At 38.5% G+C, this 12,587-nt stretch overlaps 1 protein-coding gene across 47 annotated transcripts in view; it reads left to right on the top strand.

Moving 5' to 3' along the window:
• The window catches only part of NEB (nebulin), a 161,676-nt gene that overhangs the window by 145,033 nt on the left and 4,056 nt on the right, over window positions 1-12,587 (top strand). For 12 of the 47 annotated variants that reach the window (XM_053406851.1, XM_053406843.1, XM_053406835.1 and 9 more), the window contains 12 exons: window positions 853-945; window positions 2,716-2,808; window positions 3,224-3,316; window positions 3,989-4,081; window positions 4,462-4,554; window positions 6,520-6,612; window positions 7,125-7,217; window positions 7,642-7,734; window positions 8,139-8,231; window positions 9,325-9,417; window positions 9,741-9,833; window positions 12,457-12,564. In XM_053406851.1, coding sequence (XP_053262826.1) covers window positions 853-945; window positions 2,716-2,808; window positions 3,224-3,316; window positions 3,989-4,081; window positions 4,462-4,554; window positions 6,520-6,612; window positions 7,125-7,217; window positions 7,642-7,734; window positions 8,139-8,231; window positions 9,325-9,417; window positions 9,741-9,833; window positions 12,457-12,564 — 1,131 coding nt within the window. The remainder of the gene's footprint in view (window positions 1-852; window positions 946-2,715; window positions 2,809-3,223; window positions 3,317-3,988; window positions 4,082-4,461; window positions 4,555-6,519; window positions 6,613-7,124; window positions 7,218-7,641; window positions 7,735-8,138; window positions 8,232-9,324; window positions 9,418-9,740; window positions 9,834-12,456; window positions 12,565-12,587) is intronic. The other 35 variants (XM_053406758.1, XM_053406750.1, XM_053406668.1 and 32 more) reach the window with 29 other exon arrangements.

Below are 12,587 nucleotides of genomic sequence, written 5' to 3'. Positions count from 1 at the left end.
TGCACCCTAGCCCAGTGTCTCCTCTGAATAGGCAGAGGTTCCAGTTTGCAGAGGCTCATTCATCTGCTTCTGCATTGGCCAGTGCCGTGTGTTTCAGTGCACATTACCTATTTCCTCTGTGAGGGAAAATCTAGTGGGAATGAATCCAAAGAAAGTTACTAGAGTTGAAACAATTTAGGCACACTCTCCTAAGCTGGACTGAAAATTTGATTGATATCAGCAGCCAGCACAATTGCAAGGGGCCCAATATTGACAGTGGCCGTGGGAAGGTCTCATAACAGCATCCCAATAACAGTGTCCCATTGGGATGCAGCTGAGGAGATGCATGGCCACTCCAGGCTACTCTCTGAAGATTTGCCTGGCATTGTCAACACAAGGTAGTTGTAAAACAGGGCCAGGGGCTTAAAAAGGAGAAGCTCTGTGATGGATGCCATGATCAAAAATCTATTTTTTTCGGCCAGGTTGCACTTGAGCTGCAAAATACAATAATCTCATACTTGTTTACTGACGATTAAAATAGCTTTTAAAGCAAGGAACCTGGTGGAAAGCTTTAATCCTCCTGTTTCTACTACATTGGTAAGATTGTTGAGTCAAGGTGTCCATCCATGGCTCTTCCTCCGCTATCAAACTGGAGATTGGCTTTTATACATCGAATTTCAAATCTTTGCAAAAACTCGTTTTCCGCAGATGTGTCTGTTTCGACATGGGTGCATGCAATGCTTTCAGCTCCTACAATTGTGATTATATTCGTTTACTCTTGTTCTTTTTATGTGAAATGGATATCTGTTTCATGTACATAATGTAAGTCATTATTGTTTTGTCTTGTTTTCTGAACTGAATACCACTTTGTAGATTAAGTACAAGGATCAAATTGGAAAAGGAACTCCCATTTCTGATCTTCCTGAAGTAAAACGTGTCAAGGAGACACAGAAGCACATCAGCTCGGTAGTGGCTGATATTTTCTATGCTGATTTGTGTGTGCACTGGGCAGTAACAGTGTGCTGTTCACCTTACTAAACAGACATCTATTGCCCCTGCTAACATGCTATCATCAACTTCATCCTTACTATGGCATTCCTCTAGTATTACTCGGGCTTTAACATCCATTAGCTTTAAGATTTACTCTCTGTGCACCTTGAGAGGAGAATATGGACCCATTTAATGCTGAGCAGACAGAAATGGAACAAGAGGATAAAATAGTAGTAGTAGTAATAATAATAGTAGTAGTAGTAACTGACAAAATTATGACCCCTGCTATACCCACCTACCTCCTGCCAACCTAGCAGTTTGAAAGCATGTCACAGTGCAAGTAGATAAATAGGTACCACTCCTGTGGGAAGGTAAACAGCGTTTCTGTGCGCTGCTCTGGTTCGCCAGAAGTGGCTTAGTCATGCTGGCCACATGACCCGAAGCTGTACGCTGGCTCCCTCGGCCAATAAAGCGAGATGAGTGCCGCAACCCCAGAGTTGGTCACGGCTAGACCTAATGGTCAGGGGTCCCCTTTACCTTTATACCCACCTACCTACTGGTCAGGGGTGTGCTCAGCGACATGTGGAACCTGGCTGTGGTGAAAGGTACTTTGTACATGTTCAGAGACACACTAGCCACAAGCCAACACAAAGTGTACTTAAGACCATTGTTGTGAATGGGCTTAATTATGTGTCAGATGGGATATCTGCTTCTTGAAGTCTGAGCACCTGTTGCTTCTCGAGTCTTGGGTCTGAAAATCCAAACAATTTATTCTTGCTCACTTAAGTGGGCCTCCTGCTTTATTCAAATCTTAATGGGCCATCCTCTGAATGGGTAGGATTTCATTTATTAGAACATGGGAATTCTGTCTAGCATCATTTGGCCACTTAAGTGATGGGTATCTTGAGTGTTTCAGTAGGAGATGTAGTGACATTTATCAAGGAACTGGTTCCAACTGGTTCTTTCTCCTCTCTTTCCCGCTCTGCCTTCCCTTTTACCCTGAGCTCTTCACCATACTAATTGTTTTCAAAATTCATTTCTGCATAATCAAGTTACAGGAAGGCAAACTAGTTACCCTTTTCTAACTACAAATTTACCTCTCTTGCTTTTGACATTTTGAACTGACTGAATGCCTTTTTGACTTAACCGTTTTGTTTTGTTTTTCCATTTGGGGAAGAGGGCACTTTTTAAAAGGAGTGAAATGCAGGACATTTTTTAAAAAAAAACTGCCAAGGACTTCAGTTTTGTTCTTTCTCTCTCAGTCTATCTCTTTTCTTTTTTCTTTTTTAAATAAAACCAAAACAGGGCTTAAATCTCTCAGTCCTCAGATTTTGTTCCTAGATTTGTCCTCAAAGCAAAACTCATGACAAGGGTAATGGTGTAAGAACAAAAACTGATTTCTCATTGGCTATTCAATACCAATATAACAAGTTTTATCAAGGAGGTTTCGAAATGCTTACGACTCTCCAGCAGCAATAGCCCCAAACTTTTAAAAAGAACTACACAAAAAAAGAGATACCTGTAATTCCAGGAGTTTGGCACTTTTCCCCCAGAGGCATCTAGAAGTGGAAACATGTGAACAGGGATGGCATTTTGTGGGGACACCTGTAACTGGGCAATGTTATACTCCCAATGGGCAATGTCCAAATAATTATATGCAAAGCCAGTGTGTTAATTAACATTCTGCATTGCAGAAAGGTTTTCAGCTACCTTTTTCTTACCTTTGTGGCTGTTTGTATTCTGCAGGTTTTGTACAAGGAGAATGCAGGGCAAGGAACCCCGATACCACTTACTCCAGAGATAGAGAGAGTCAAACGCAATCAAGAACACATTAGCTCGGTATTTCTCAATGAAATCAAACCTACCATAACTCATCTTTTTCATTAAAAATAATAACAACATTCTAACTATCATCTTCTACATGCCATTTTCATGACTCATTCATTCTGATGTGCGTTAACATCAATTGACAGTTTTATGCACTTTTAAAAATGAAATAAATGAAACAATGACAGTAATACCTATGATCTCCAATAAGATTAACCATGTGCTCCCTTTGCACACATTCACTTCTCTTAACATACTTCTTCTGACTTTGCTTTTCCATTCACATTTTAATGACTACTCTCCCCTTATTCTCATCTTTCCTTCTCGATACTAGACTAAGCATGGGATTTAAACATGCGCCGTTAACTACAAAGTACTAGCCAGTATTTTTGAGTGTCTTTTGTGGATACTTTATTGTACCTCACAGGTGTCCTACAAAGAAAACTTGGGGGCAGGAACGGCAACTCCTGTTACCCCAGAAATGGAGAGAGTCAAGCGTAATCAGGAGAACGTTAGCTCGGTATATCACAAAATATCTATAGATAAATCCTTTTAACCATCGCCAAACTCTGATAAATATATTTTAATCCTTCCACAAGCTTTTGAATCCTTCTCATTTTAATAAAATCACTAAAATGTCAGTCTCTGAAGGAAAAAAATTACCGCACTAACTGTGACATACGTCTGCAGTGGGTTTTCTTTAGCTCTGTTTATTTTTCTTACCTTATTCACTTCCCCTCAAGTGGCAATATTGTTTGTTTCAAAACAAATGATATTCAGAGTGGATTCAATATATCCTTATAACAGGAAACATTTTCTAATAGCCTTTGGCATTTGTGTTGGTGCAGTGCAAACTTAGAATAAAACTGTAACCCCTCTCTTAAAAATAGAGTAATAAAATGTTATTTATGCTATTGTAGTCTTTCAGAACAAAACGGGTAGTTTTAGGGTGTGAAAATAACAATGCAGCTGTCTAAACTCAGTCACAAATTGTAATTTAATCCATGATAGGTGTTTTAAGTTATAATATGCAGTATTTTTCTCTGTGTGCATTTTTTGTTTTTTTGTGATCTGTTTTTTAAACTTCATAAAGCAAACCAGAAAACTGGATTGCATTCTCTTTGCTGATGGTGTATCTTAAGATGTGCCCCTTAATTTTCATTTTTGTTTTTGACACTTCTTTGTCCCACAGGTGTTGTACAAAGAGCATTTAGGGACTGGAACCCCAACACCTATTACTCCAGAGATGGAGAGAGTCAAACGCAATCAAGAAAACTTTAGCTTGGTATTTTTGTTACAAAAATGCCCTATAACATCATTCCCAAATAAGATTAACCTTTCATGTTTTGCACAATTAAACTTGATTTTACTGTAGTACCCTCTGACAATTTCCTCCCCTTTTTATAGCCTGAGTTTTTGTCATTCTAGGTGGAAAAATATTACTGCATTTGAATAAACTTGGTCACAGATTGCAACTTCCTGCATGATAGGAAGGCAAAATATATAGCATTTCTTTCTCTATGTGATTTTTATTTTTTTATTTATTTTTTTCCTGGCCTGTGTTTTAAACACCATAAGGCCAAACAGAAAATTAGATTGTGCTATCTTTGCTGATGGTGTATCTTGAGATAATTTTTTTGTTTTTGACACTTCTTTGTCACACAGGTGTTGTACAAAGAGAATTTAGGGGCTGGAACTCCAACACCTATTACTCCAGAGATGGAAAGAATCAAACGCAATCAAGAAAACTTTAGCTCGGTATTTTTGTCGCTAAAATGAGCTTTAACTTCATCCCCAAATATAATTAACCATCTTGAACCTTAACCCCTCCATAACATAGCTATCTTGATATGATTTCAATGATAGTATTTCTTTTTGAGTCCATGAATGGTGCTGAATTTGCTCCCAGCTCATACTGGCATTGTAAGCAAGAAAAGAAACCATATTGAACAAGGCCAATTTTTGCTCTATGCATTCCAACCAGATTTAAATAATATTGATCCTCTCCCAATTCCACATTAATATTTTTTAATCCTGCAAGAAAATTCTAATTAACAAAAATGTATTTTTTTCACAACGTACACATTTCTAAACATATTCAGTCCCAAAATACATATTTTTTAAAAAAATATGTTGAGAACCGTTTAGCAGAATTCGAAAAAGTGTGAAATATGAAAGATTTCTTAATCTGCATGTTAGTCTGGGAGGTGTGACTCATGTTATACTGTATCAGAATTCACCAATATCTAATTTTTCAAGCATCCCAAGGGCATAGGGATGGACCTCAGACATGGGGAGTGCAATGAATGGGTGCAATACATCTGCACCTTAACCTCCCAGCAGGATCCGTCTACCCAGTGCTAGAAGAATTGAGAACAGGAAAACCAACTCACCTCACTTCGGAAACAAGAGAGTTGCATGCATTAAAGAAAACTACAGCTTGGTAGTTCAAATATGAAAGTTCCATTTCAACCCTTTAAAAATTAACTTTTAAATCTTTGTTCCAGGTTTGTTCTATTTCCATACATGCAATTGACTTCCAGGGGGGAAAAATCCATTTATCATCTCCAGTGTGCCCTCCAGCCACTGTTTGGTCTTCAGTTCCCATCATTCCAGACTCTAGGCTGTGCTGGCTAGGGCTAATGGGACTTGAACTTCAGTGTAGGGCACCTTGTTGGCAACTACTACTGATTATCGTTTTCCCACTGCCTTCTTTTTTGGCGCACTTTTAAAAAAAGGAATCAATAATTTTGGATATTATTAACTGCTCTTCTCACTGTCCCAACCCTATCTCTTTCTCTGTTTTGACCTTCTTGATTTTGATTTTTTTCTAAGTCACTGTTTGTTCCTGTGTGCCATTGTAAAAAGTATATGGTCTTTCTCCAGCTGGGTTGAACAAGTAGTGCGACACATTTTCAGCCAAAAATGCACTAGAAAAATCATTCTGCAGCTACCATTGTTGCATTCCTTCTGGAATAAGGCAATGGAAGTATTTGCATCTTATGAAATAATATTTATACTCAAATATTCACCGTTGAATCGGTCTTCTAAGCTTGCTGTTACACTATATTTCTGCCTGGGAAATCCATACATTGTGATATCTTTCTCAGTGGTTTCTTTGCTTCTCCCCTGCCTTCCCTTGCATTATTTTACCAAGGTGAAGAGAAACCTTATCCACCACCGCCGGCTGATCTCACCAACATGGCTCGCTGTAAGAAATGGCCAGACACATCCTATTATGAATCCCTAGCCTGCCCCACTGTGATGTGGCACACACAATATAGTGGAGATCTGCAAGAAGTAACATTACAAAACTCCCAGTGTAAATCAAAGCCCAACAACCAAAACCCTCCGCCTCGGTATCCCAATGAATTCCTTGGGTACAATCCACCAATTAAGCATTTCTAAGTCCCACCGCTGTCAATAGTAGCATTAAACTCATTGAATCCCTCCTACTAAAATCAATGGGACTTAAAAGTACGTACATTTGGCTAGATTCATACACATTGGGAATTACATGAATGCACCCATGTTTGATATGTAACAGGATGGGGGGAAGCATGAAACCACAGGAATTTTTTTGTGGAAATGGGACATCACCTACAGGCTCATACCCAGGAGATCTAAGACCATATTTCCTCCCCTTTTTTTGCAGATCAAAATTAACGGTTGTTTTCCTTCCTTATTTTTCTTATTTCTGCATTCCCCTTTGTCATCATGCAGGTGCTATACAAAGAAAGCCTAGGGGCAGGAATCTCAACTCCTGTCACGCCAGAGATTGAAAGAGTCAAACACAACCAAGAAATCATTAGCTCGGTACTTCTGGGAGAAAACAGTTATTTTTAATTATGTTTTGTAATATGATTAACTTACCCCTGCTCTCCATCCCAGCTTCTTCCTACAGATGGGAGTTATATACCCATATTGTGAAACCTCCTCCCTGTCTTTTATTTTCCACTGTGGGAGAATGTCACATCCTGAGACTTTTTAACCCTTCTCTTCCTTTCAATGTCTTATACTCACATTCTTCCCAAAAGATAACAATCTTTTGTCTTTCCCACATCAGTTGTTTGGCATTCTATGCATATTATAAATGGATGCAAAAAATGCCCATTATTCAAAAGCATGCTCATGTATTAAGACAATACTTTGTCTTTGTTTTCCCCAGACAAAAATAAGTGCTTATATGCATTGTTTTAAAACTGTAACCCAAAACACCCTGCAGAATAAATCACAACCAAATCAGAACTCTACCCCTCATGCTTCAATAACAAAAACATGGCAATTCCTTTATTGCTGGTTTACTCGGCTGCTCTTCTGTCTCACAGGTGTTGTACAAAGAAAACGTAGGGAAAGCAACTCCGACCCCTGTCACTCCTGAGATGGAGAGAGTCAAACGCAATCAAGAACACATTAGCTCGGTATTCAAAAGAAGACAAGCAAAATACCCCACAAAGATCTGGATTCTAAAAATAACATCCAATGTGTTAATGATCTATGCTTTCTAACAACAACAACAACAAAGTTCCTATTTACCTCTTAGCATAAGAATTCTCTCCTTCAAACTCCCTCTGTGACCTAAGTTTTAACTCACTACTACTAGGACTTACTCCTTTTTATTTTTCAGCAAGCATAGGATCTCCGTCTTTATTTTCTACCTTTCCAACTTCCTCATCCTACTAGATTGTTTTCTTACATAGGTCCTCTCTTTCAGATGACACTAAAATCAATGGCTAGCTTTACTGGAAGCCGGTGTGACCCCAGTGTTAACATTTACAAACTATTAATCTTGATATGCCGTCACTGGCACCTTATGATTTCTGGATACTCTTTTGTATCCCGTAGGTTTTGTACAAAGAGGAACTGGGGAAAGGTACCCCGACGCCTGTCACTCCTGAGATGGAGAGAGTCAAGCGCAATCAACAACACATTAGCTCGGTATTCAAAAGAAGAAAAAAGACCAGAATGGTTTACCATAACATTAGATGTGTTATAAAGATCCATGCTTCCTAATCAAATATAGCACCCAGTCTCACCTCTTGGCATAATCACCCTATCTTCTGAACTCTCTTTGCAACCTAAGCTTTAACATATAAGTACTAGGAGTTGGTTTAATTTCACGTTTGGTTTGTATTTATACCCTTCCAACTTTCTCATCCTACTAGATTCTTTCCCTTTATGGGTGTTGATTGATGGGTGTCACTTCCAGGTGACACGGAAATCAACAGCCAGCCAGCTTTCCTGGAAAGCTGGCATAATCCAATTATTAACACTACAAGCCAATAATGTTTGTTTGCAATCTGCCATGATATAATTTCTGGATACTCTTTTGTATCCTGTAGGTTTTGTACAAAGAGGGATTGGGGAAAGGGACTCAGACACCTGTCACTCCTGAGATGGAAAGAGCCAAGCGCAATCAAGAGTTCATTAGCTCGGTACATTTTAAAAACAAATATACATATTTTAAATAACATCCTAACAAGCTGTGGGAATTGTTTCCCCTCTAGTATCTAAAACTATACTTTCTTCCTTAAGTAAGATACTCCTATTTATTTAAACTACTTACATTTTACTCATAAAATACCGTAAATCTGATATTTGGTATTTAATAATCTGACCATAGAGGTTTTCTTTTATAACCTTGCAGTGGTGACTATAGGACTCTATCCAGACACTGTTAGACCATATGATTTCTGGTCCACATAACAAATTTCTTGATAAACAAATTTGTAATAATGAGAAAAATACTACTACAATCGCTAAATTATTTTGATTGAACATCCCATACACTTATGAACTGGTGGTTTCACAAGATGTCATAGGTAATCGCATGTAGGCAGGAACAGACAACAACATGATTGATGCTGTTACTTTCCAAATTGGTGCATTGTTGATAATGGGATTTCAGAAAAAGCCCTTTAAAATAGTTTCCCCACCCTATCAATATAAATCTTCATAGAATTCAGCATTCAGAGGCCTCAGCATTCATGAGTTTTAGGACTCAAAAGTCAGGAACACCCTTCAGTACCGGAACAACCAACACCAGCATGAAAAACATGCTGCCCAAGTGGTCTTCCAACAGCACACTGAACAAAAAAAGCTTCATGTAGCTAATGAGAGACACAAGATACTTTGTAATTCGGTAGTTAAAACTAGGACAAGAAACTGGACCATGAGTTTATATGTGATGACTTCCCTGGGCACAGCTATTACACAGTGATGGATGTTGCCTACTGGATAGAATCCTGATCTCAAAATAATACATTCCTCTTTTAATTATTTTACCTGCTTAATTCACTGTTGTACATTCTTCTCCTTGGATTTTGCCTTTCACTTGTACCAGGACAGATCAGTTTCTATTATGTGACTTTTTACAATGGTGTCTGTATAATTTTTTATTAAAAATTTTAATTGTTTTTGCAAAATGCCTACATTTGAAGTGCCGCCCCGGTTATTATACTTTTCCTTCAAACAAGTCTTATTCACATTATATTTTTGTGATTTTTGGATACTTTTTACAATCTTTAGGTTTTGTATAAAGAAAACTTAGGGCAAGCAACCCCAGCACCTATCACTCCAGAGATGGAAAGAGTCAAACGCAATCAAGAAAACGTTAGCTTGGTATTGAATTTTTTAAAAATACTTTTTTTTAAAAAAAGTAACATCATCAGATATAACCTTGTCCTGCATCTATTTTATCTGAATCTTATCCATTTTCATATTCCTAAAGAAAACACTCCTTTTAATTTTTTTAAATACTTTTTCTTTTTCCTTCCCCCCTTCTTGCTTTTTGCTTTATCCAATAACTTTTTAACCACTTTGTTTCTTGAATTCTTTACCCACCTATGCAGTGATGATGATTAAACAGTAACACAACTTAACACAATGGTTATTCAACAATAATCTAATTCTTTGATTTCTGGACACTTTCTTGTATGCTGTAGGTGTTGTACAAAGAAAGCATGGGAAAAGGAACCCCGACATCTATCACTCCAGAGATGGAGAGAGCTAAACGCAATCAAGAAAACATTAGCTCGGTATTTTTCAGGAGAAAAAACCCCCTCAATGATGTAGAAAATATATAACTTCTTTTTAACACCTTAAAAAGTATAATACTTTCCCTACTCAATTTAAACACTTTACCCAACTATTAACTTTATTAATATTATAACTTTATTTTGACATTTAAAATACTAAAAATGTCACCTAAAATATGTTTCTAATTGTTTCTTATTCCTAGTTATGTAGAATTTACATTGAAATATAGTTTAAGGATTTCTAAGCAACCACTGACCTCAATTAACAGTAGAATGGTCTCTAAACATTTTGTAACATCATGTGTTTACTGATGTTTTTAACCAAATGAAATGGTGTTTGTTCTGTGTTTTTTAAATCTTTCTTTAAAACAGCCAATAGTCTACATAAATACAAAGGTCCAAGATGGTGTCCCTAGCTCAGGGGGAGGGGCGTAGCAAATGCTTTGTTCCCAGGCCTACAGAGAGCAGCTTAATTAAATTGGCAAGTGCTCAGTATTTGCACATATATTCTGTGCACCAGCTCGTTTCAGAAATGTATTCAGCATACAAAACCCAGAGGCAGGTACCAAATGAATTCAAAGGAAAGGGGGAGCTCTGTTTGCATATTGCATACAAGTCTCCCCTTTTGTACTTAACTGATCTGAGAAGCCTACTTCAATCTTAAATGTTTTCACAGCAAGATTTACAAAGAGAGAGCCAGTTCAACAAGGACAGCATCAGAGCCGACACAATCGGCATGACCAAGAGGTGGTCAAAATTATAGCTTGCTTTCTTGTCCCTATTCTCATCCAAAAGTTTCCACTGAAGGCTGAAGGACCTTTATTACTGTGTGTAATTAGTACTTAATTGATGGCAACACTTGCAGGCTGGTTTTGCAGGATCAAGCCAAATAAATGGTTATAGAGAAAATCAGCATAGGGTGGCAGGCTCTTACAGGGGTAGGGTTTTTTTTGGGGGGGGGGTATTAGTACATTCTATTTAAGTTAATTGATGCTTAAGCTCTATGGGAAATAAACTGCTGGAGACAACAGGACTAACCATTGCTTTTCTTCCATCTCCCAGGGTCCGTTTAGGGCTGTTCAGTCCCTCTGGCCAACCATCTCCTGGTCAAGAGCCTATATATGTAGGAGGGACAACTGGGGACAGATCTACACTTGTTTAAAATGTTAGAAATGTGTTATTAAAATGTGACACCAGAGGGTGCTACAAAGTAGCGAGCCACCAGCAAAGGGAAGCTGCCATTAAATGCTATAGAATGTTTTATTCTACGTTTAGAAGATCAGTCTAGATCCAGCCTGGGAAATAGCAGAGCTGATACCATTTTAATTCATATGATCTACCGCTGTGTCTCAAGACAGGGAAAAAAATCAGGTTGTTTGTTTGGGGATAGTTGGGGGTTGCATTCTGAATACAGAGAATCTGTTTGGAAAGCCAGGGGGGCTCTGAAAAGCTCTGAAGAATGGACGAACTGACCACTATTTCTAACCAGATTATATGTTTTTCTATATAAGCAACTGCTGATATGACCAAGCAAAAGGTAGGGTGTGTGGAAAGGATGGACTCTTGACATCACCACCCACTCATTTGCTGGGAATTGCTTGGGGAGGCCACCTCCATACATTTCTGGTGCAATTTTGCCATAATGTTCCAAGAGTCATTGTTGCCTATGCAACTTTTGGTTGGATTGCTACCATGCACTCCACACTGGGCTGTCCTTGGATACTTTTTAACAACTTCTGCTGGTAATCAATGCAGTGGAAGGAGAAATGCTTGATGGGAGTAGGACATCTAGAACCCATTCTTGTGCTTTATGGTCCGTTGTGTCCCTTTGTTTCTTTCTAGACACAATTCAAGGTGCTGGGAACAGCCGGAGACCCCCCTTTTCTTATATTCCTTAATGAGAGAAGATCATCTGTGCTTTGAGTTGCCACAATAAGGGCACGTAGAGGAGGTCTCTTGAAGGCTGCCATGAGACTGTGGAAGTCTTAAGCCTGAGCATTTTCTAGAAGTGCTATAAAATAAGAATACCCTGGAATGAAGGCTTGCATCATTAAACTGGGGTTGCTTTTGAGTAATAGAGTATTGCTCACTTAGTTGACGTTTTATTTTAGGAAGGACTCTGAGTCAGTGGTAGGTTAAGAGTACATGCTTCAAATGCAGAAGGTCCCAGGTTTAAGGGCCGGCATCCTTTGTTTAAAAGGAGATAGCAGGTGCTGTGAAAGACTTCCTTTGCTTGAGACCCTTGAGTTCCTGCAAGTCAGAGTAGGCAAGACAGACAAATAATGCGACCTGATTTAAGGCAGCTTTCTGTGTTCTGCTATTTTATTGCTATTCTTTTGAGTGTTATGCTTCGCCTACAGTTCTTGGGGTGGGTTTGGAAACGATGTAAATCAATAAGATAATGCTCTTACATTAGCCATTACCTTCCAAAGGCACACAATTTATAGTTAGTAAAAAAACCTGTGGCATAATCTTGTGATGAGCCCATCAATGGTGATCACATCATGTTTGCATCTGCCTTCAGCACTTCTTCATTCATGCCTCATTTCTACATAAAACCTCTCTTAAAATCTGCTCTCTCACTGGCTGGGCCACGTTTATTCACATCTACTCATTTTGTTAGGTCCTCTACTCTGATAGTTTCCGGAAACAAGTACAAGGTAAAGCGGCCTTTGTCCTGGATACCCCTGAAATGAGACGTGTTCGGGAGACGCAGCGACACATTTCCACCGTAAGTATTTGCAGCCAAGAAAA

Source organism: Podarcis raffonei, chromosome 1, assembly GCF_027172205.1.
Source record: "Podarcis raffonei isolate rPodRaf1 chromosome 1, rPodRaf1.pri, whole genome shotgun sequence".
Taxonomy (NCBI): domain Eukaryota; kingdom Metazoa; phylum Chordata; class Lepidosauria; order Squamata; family Lacertidae; genus Podarcis; species Podarcis raffonei.
This window is presented reverse-complemented; position numbering and strand designations above follow the sequence as displayed.